Source organism: Oncorhynchus tshawytscha, linkage group LG05 (assembly GCF_018296145.1).
Source record: "Oncorhynchus tshawytscha isolate Ot180627B linkage group LG05, Otsh_v2.0, whole genome shotgun sequence".
Taxonomy (NCBI): domain Eukaryota; kingdom Metazoa; phylum Chordata; class Actinopteri; order Salmoniformes; family Salmonidae; genus Oncorhynchus; species Oncorhynchus tshawytscha.
In genome coordinates, this window is record NC_056433.1 from 32,718,753 (window position 1) to 32,724,863 (window position 6,111).

General features: G+C 42.4%; 1 protein-coding gene and 1 long non-coding RNA gene across 2 annotated transcripts; both read right to left on the bottom strand.

Moving 5' to 3' along the window:
- Window positions 1-1,015: 1,015 nt before the first annotated feature.
- On the bottom strand, window positions 1,016-3,092 carry LOC112250513. Its single transcript, XR_002953532.2, has 3 exons — window positions 2,335-3,092; window positions 1,883-1,970; window positions 1,016-1,606 (listed from the first exon to the last, which is right to left on the bottom strand). It is a non-coding gene; the product is annotated as an uncharacterized LOC112250513 (long non-coding RNA).
- A 173-nt stretch (window positions 3,093-3,265) lies between these two features.
- LOC112250512 (4-galactosyl-N-acetylglucosaminide 3-alpha-L-fucosyltransferase 9-like) lies at window positions 3,266-5,815 on the bottom strand. Its single transcript, XM_024420717.2, has 2 exons — window positions 5,608-5,815; window positions 3,266-5,066 (listed from the first exon to the last, which is right to left on the bottom strand). Exon 2 carries the CDS (start codon window positions 5,056-5,058, stop codon window positions 3,961-3,963), a length of 1,098 nt encoding a protein of 365 aa, XP_024276485.1. The 5' UTR covers window positions 5,059-5,066; window positions 5,608-5,815; the 3' UTR covers window positions 3,266-3,960.
- Window positions 5,816-6,111: the final 296 nt, after the last annotated feature.

The window sequence follows — 6,111 nt, forward strand, 5'->3', positions numbered from 1 at the left end:
GAGTTTCCCCCATTCCTTGCAGATCCTCTCAAGCTCTGTCAGGCTGGATGGGCAGCGTCACTGCACAGTTGTTTTCAGATCTCTCCAGAGATGTTCTTTTGGGTTCAAGTCTGGGCTCTGGCTGGGCCATTCAAGGATATTCAGAGACTTGTCCCAAAGCCACTCCTGCGTTGTCTTGGCTGTGTGCTTAGGGTCGTTATTGGAAGGTGAACCTTTGCCCCAGTCTGAGGTCATGAGCGCTCTGGAGCAGGTTTTCATCAAGGATCTCTCTGTACTTTGCACCGTTCATCTTTGCCTTGATCCTGACTAGTCTTCCAGCATGACGCTGCCACCACCATACGTCACCTTGGGGATGGTGCCAGGTTTCCTCCAGACGTGACGCTTGGCATTCAGGCCAAAGAGTTCAATCTTGGTTTCATCAGACCAGAGAATCTTGTTTCTCATGGTCTGAGAGTTTGCCTGTTGGCAAACTTAATGCAGGCTGTCATGTGCCTTTTACTGAGGAGTGGCTTCCGTCTGGCCTCTCTACCATAAAGGCCTGATTGGTGGAGTGCTGGAGCGATGGTTGTCCTTCTGGGAGGTTCTCCCATCTCCACAGAGGAACTCTGGAGCTCTCTCAGAGTGACAATCTGGTTCTTGGTCACCTCCCTGACCAAGTCCCTTCTCCCCCGATTGCTCAGTTTGGCTGGGCGACCAGCTCCAGGAAGGGTCTTTCTGGTTCCAAACTTCTTCCATCTAAGATTGATGGAGGCCACTGTGTTCTTGGGGACCTTCAATGCTGCAGATTGTTTTTGGTACCCTTCCCCAGATCTGTACCTCGACACAATCCTGTCTCGGAGCTCTATGGACAATTCCTTTGACCTCATGGCTTGGTTTCTACTCTGACCTGCACTGCCAACTGTAGGACCTTATATAGTCAGGAGTATGCCTTTCCAAATGATGTCCAATCACTTGAATTTACCACAGGTGGACTCCAATCAAGTTGTCGAAACATCTCAAGGATTATCAATGGAAACAGGATGCACCTGAGCTCAATTTTGAGTCTCATAGAAAAGGGTCTGAATACTTTCCAAAGGCACTGTACGTTAACTATGCACTATATAATTTTGGTTCAGTAGTTATCAGTTTTGAGCAGTTTAATTAAGTGATAGTTCATTGTATTGTTAACAAATTATGAAAATCATATAAAAATAAAGTGAATATTGTATTTTGAAAAGCAGATACTTAGATTGAGTATGTATCCAAATTGAAAGTGTCATTTGGTGCAGTGAACAAGTGACTGTGAATTTGTTTGTTGTACTCAGTCAAATGAAAATGTGCTTTGACGCATGAGCTATTTCGATGATCTGATTGCATTTTTGTGCTTAGAGTTGTGAAAATGTTCCACATACTTGTAAAAATTGCACCAAAGTAATTCAAAAATGAACTTCCAGGGTCCTGTGAAGTCCAGCCAGCTGCGTGTTGATTCTCCACAGGGCCAGGTGTGAATGCTATAGGAGGCCTAAAACCTAACCAGTTTGAATACAATGAGGACCCTGTCAACCACCAGCAGACAAATAACAATGGCTCTGAAGTTGTTGGCTGCACATCTCCGTGGTTCTCAGCTCTGTCGATAAAGACAATAAAATCATGTTGAAATGACAGATATTACACCCTTGATGAAGCAGTGAAACACATTTCACAAGGTGTCTGTACTCAAAGATTCGTGTAAGGTCTCCAGGAGCTGTATTGAAAAGATCCAATGAGTGTTCTCCCAGACATTTGATTAAAAAAACAATGATGGGTGTTTAAAAAATGAACAAACCAGTTGGTGTATATTAAGATGCATCTAAAAACGTAACTAAAATCAAATAAATTCACAACCAAGGGAAAATGTACTTACAGCTGTCTACAGGTGTTTTCTGCTCAGTGATGGAATAGAGTTGGCTGACTGGATGCTGCCCAAGAGTCAATGCTCAAGATGTTGTCTGCTGTAATGTCAGCAGTTCATGTCTTAATAATTGTGCTTTATTTGTACATCATTGATCTTTGACACACCTCTTACAAGTTCAAGCATTCTCTCTGGTTAAGGAAAATGGTATAGGCATCATGCCCAGACGCCACCCTGACCTTGCATGCCTAGACCCCCATACATTAACTCCCTCCTCACAGACACATACACACGCAAACCAAGGTAAAAATTCCCGAATTTAAAATATAACATTCATGTTTGGTATTGTTTTAATCACCAAACAATTTTCTGGTTAGAATTAAATGAACCCTGCATGTTTTAAATTCACAGCTCTGTTTATTAATGAAACAATTATTTGAAGCAACTAGGCCCCAATACAATACCTTGATCAGCACCTTTTACACCATGTCTGCACACAGACACTAGGACCCTCCTCACATCCGATATACTGTAATCAAAAAAGTGGGGTGTGATGTTTACATACAACATGTGGTAATGCCACGGCCACTGGGTGTGATATTTACATCCTGGCGTGAAGTCACACCTGGGTGTGATATTTAAGTCCTAGCCATTCAGAACAAGGGGTGTGATGTTTACATACTCTACATCATGTCGTAATTTCCCGGCCACTCAGAACAATGGGTGTGATGCTTACATACATCATGTCGTAATTTCCCTGCCACTCAGAACAATGGGTGTGATGCTTACATACATCATGTCGTAATTTCCCTGCCACTCAGAACAATGGGTGTGATGCTTACATACATCATGTCGTAATTTCCCGGCCACTCAGAACAATGGGTGTGATGTTTACATACATCATGTCGTAATTTCCCGGCCACTCAGAACAATGGGTATGATGCTTACATACATCATGTCGTAATTTCCCGGCCACTCAGAACAATGGGTGTGATGCTTACATACATCATGTCGTAATTTCCCTGCCACTCAGAACAATGGGTGTGATGCTTACATACATCATGTCGTAATTTCCCTGCCACTCAGAACAATGGGTGTGATGCTTACATACATCATGTCGTAATTTCCCGGCCACTCAGAACAATGGGTGTGATGCTTACATACATCATGTCGTAATTTCCCGGCCACTCAGAACAATGGGTGTGATGCTTACATACATCATGTCGTACTCAGAACAATGGGTGTGATGCTTACATACATCATGTCGTCACTCAGAACAATGGGTGTGATGCTTACATACATCATGTCGTAATTTCCCGGCCACTCAATGAACAACATCATGGGTGTGATGCTTACATACATCATGAACAATGGGTGTGATGCGTAATTTCGTAATTTCCCGGCCACTCAGAACAATGGGTGTGATGCTTACATACATCATGTCGTAATTTCCCGGCCACTCAGAACAATGGGTGTGATGCTTACATACATCATGTCGTAATTTCCCGGCCACTCAGAACAATGGGTGTGATGCTTACATACTTCAGGTCGTAATGCCCCGGCGACTCAGAACAATGGGTGTGATATTCAAATCCTAGGCAGAAGTCCCGACCCCTCCTCAATCAACGAGGTATGAAAGTTAGTTTGACAGAAGCTACCCTACAATAACTACTCTCATGGTGTTTGAAAATTGATGACGTCATCAGTTAGAAATGCTCTGTTTTCACGTTTGTAGACACTGGTATTGTGCTGGAGATCATTTACAAAAATGGTGGAACTACCCTTTAATTATTTCAGGTAGTAATTCAGACAATAAATAGTGCAGAGGTTTGTTGTTCGGTAGTTATAAAGATAAGAGCCTGAATGGTTCTGGATACTTAAATACCTAGCTATGACACTAGTACAGTAAAACAACCAGGTACACTTATCTTACAAGTAGTGCAATAGGTCGTAAAGGCACTGTGTAAACGTTGCTAATGTGGGCTGCTGGGTGTGACTAAATTCCACCCTGAGACATGATACTGTACACGGAGAGAAGAGGGTAATATAGTGGCAACAGCACATACACCGATGAGGATGTAAGTGACTGATTAACCAAAATGCCATTTGTAAACATCGTGAACAACCCTGTACTCCCAATGTTTGCCTATGTGGTCACAGGCATAGCAAATAGCTTGGATGAACTCTTGACTCAGTTGAACCAGATGTTGCTGAGCAGAGAAGTTTCTACGCCACTGAAAGTAGCGCAGATATGCCTCATCATCCTTGTCCAACTTGAGGAGGAATTCAGCCAGTGCTTTTGCATCGGGAAAATCATTAACATGGATGAAGGAATCTCCTGGGACAAAGTCTTCATAGTTCTGTCTCGGTGGGCCCAATACTACTGGCACTGTTCCTGCTGCAAGTGGTCCGTTTAGCTTCTCTGTGATGTAGTCTTTGTGGACTGAGTTCTCAAAGGAGAGGTAGAACTTACAGCTGGAGAGTGTTGAGTAGTAGTCCTCATATTTCAAGAATCTAGCAAAGGCTGTGCCAAAGAGTTCCACCTTAATGTGTTTTACAAGGTCTCTGTAATATTTGTGCCTTACCCCAGTTCCAGTGGTAGGGTCATTGTTGCTCACAATCCAGCAAACTAATTTATCCTTCTTGGGCAGCACAAAGTCCTCACCCTGGCCTTTCCTTACGGTCAAGCGCCAACGCACAGGGATGTCTGCGTCTTCTCTATAACTCAAGGTCAAATTGAAAAGGTTATCTAGACCAGGTATCCTAATTGTATTTGTAGGTGATTCCACATGATACCAAATCCACTTCTGGAATGGTGGTCGAGGTGATGGAGGCAAGTTGGATAAATCGTATTTGATGGATTTGTGAAAGATGAGCACACCATCTGCCTTGTTGTACAGAGACCTGTCATCTGTCAGGTGGCAGCCATCAATGTTGAAGAAAGTGGCACAATCGCTAAAATCAAACCTGCGGTTTTCAGGCCAGAACCACAACAGCATGATGGGCTTTTCTGGCTCTGGCTGCTTAGACAAGGACCTGTTCTCAGGTGGCTTTGAGTAATGAGGCTGGGGAGTACAGTCCAGAGCTGATTTGTAATACATAAAAAACAGTGTCACAAATCCTCCTAGACAGAGGATCCCTACCAGGAAGAGATGCAAAGCTCTTGTAAGGAAAGTACTTGACAGCATTTTGGCTCCTGTGAAGAGAGGAAAAAACGCATTATTACATTATCATTCACATTCAAAGAAATTAAACCAAATGAAGATTTTTGTTTAACTGTTGTTAAATAGCTTTTGTGTACAGAGAGAAAGTATGAGAAAAGAAGCAGGTGCAGATTAAACACTCTTTTAATTTGAGAGTAACCACAAATACAGTTGATGCAAATGGGAACATGAACAATGAGAATGGTTTAGTCAGATTAGATTCAAAAGGAACAACTAGGAAACGTGCCCATGTACCTAGCTACCTCAGGATTGTGCTGAAGTTAATAATAAAAATGTCCTTTCATCTTATACCCCTTTTGCTGTACTGATCCACTAGTCTTGTTTGTCACAATGTCATCTGGTGAATGTTGAAATGTCTTATTCTTGACTAATATTGATTTTCGTGGACTTTTTCTAGTCTAAAAACACTTAATTATAGACGTATAGACTTTTACATGACCATTCAAAGCTGCACTCAATAAGGCACCAATAAGTGAAAGCCTGTAGCTGTCAAAGGAAAAGATAATGCCTCACCGGTGAACAGGTTGTTCTTGTCATGCTGTATTCAGACCTGCCGGGGATGTCATTCATATACACTCCCTATGTGAGCTATGCACCTGTGAAACATTTCTCTGGGTCTTTGGTACTCATCAGTTCAATAAAGCGATAAGAAACAGTGACGACGTTTTATAAACGAAGGGAGAGAACAAGTTCTTCTGGACACCCTTACGGCAGGATTAGAAAGCATGAAAGGGAAATAGAGGTTGGGCCTCTGTTGGGAGGGGTAGGCCAGATTGTGCCATGTCCCAATAAACAGTAAAGGGGGAATAAAATCCTGTATCTTTTCCCTTACCAGCAAAAACATGCCTAAACATGTCATGGACATCATAGAGTTAGAACAACTAGGCTACAAAGACCTTTAATGAACCAAATAGTTCAAGGACACATATTCACTACAACAATTCATGAGAACAAAACGTGTCAACCTTACTGTTCACCTCAACCAATAGAACAAGAAAAATGATATTGTGTGTCTAG

Excerpts from the sequence above, each read along its gene's own strand:
- LOC112250512 (XM_024420717.2), bottom strand. The coding sequence starts at position 5,058 with ATGCTGTCAAGTACTTTCCTTACAAGAGCTTTGCATCTCTTCCTGGTA.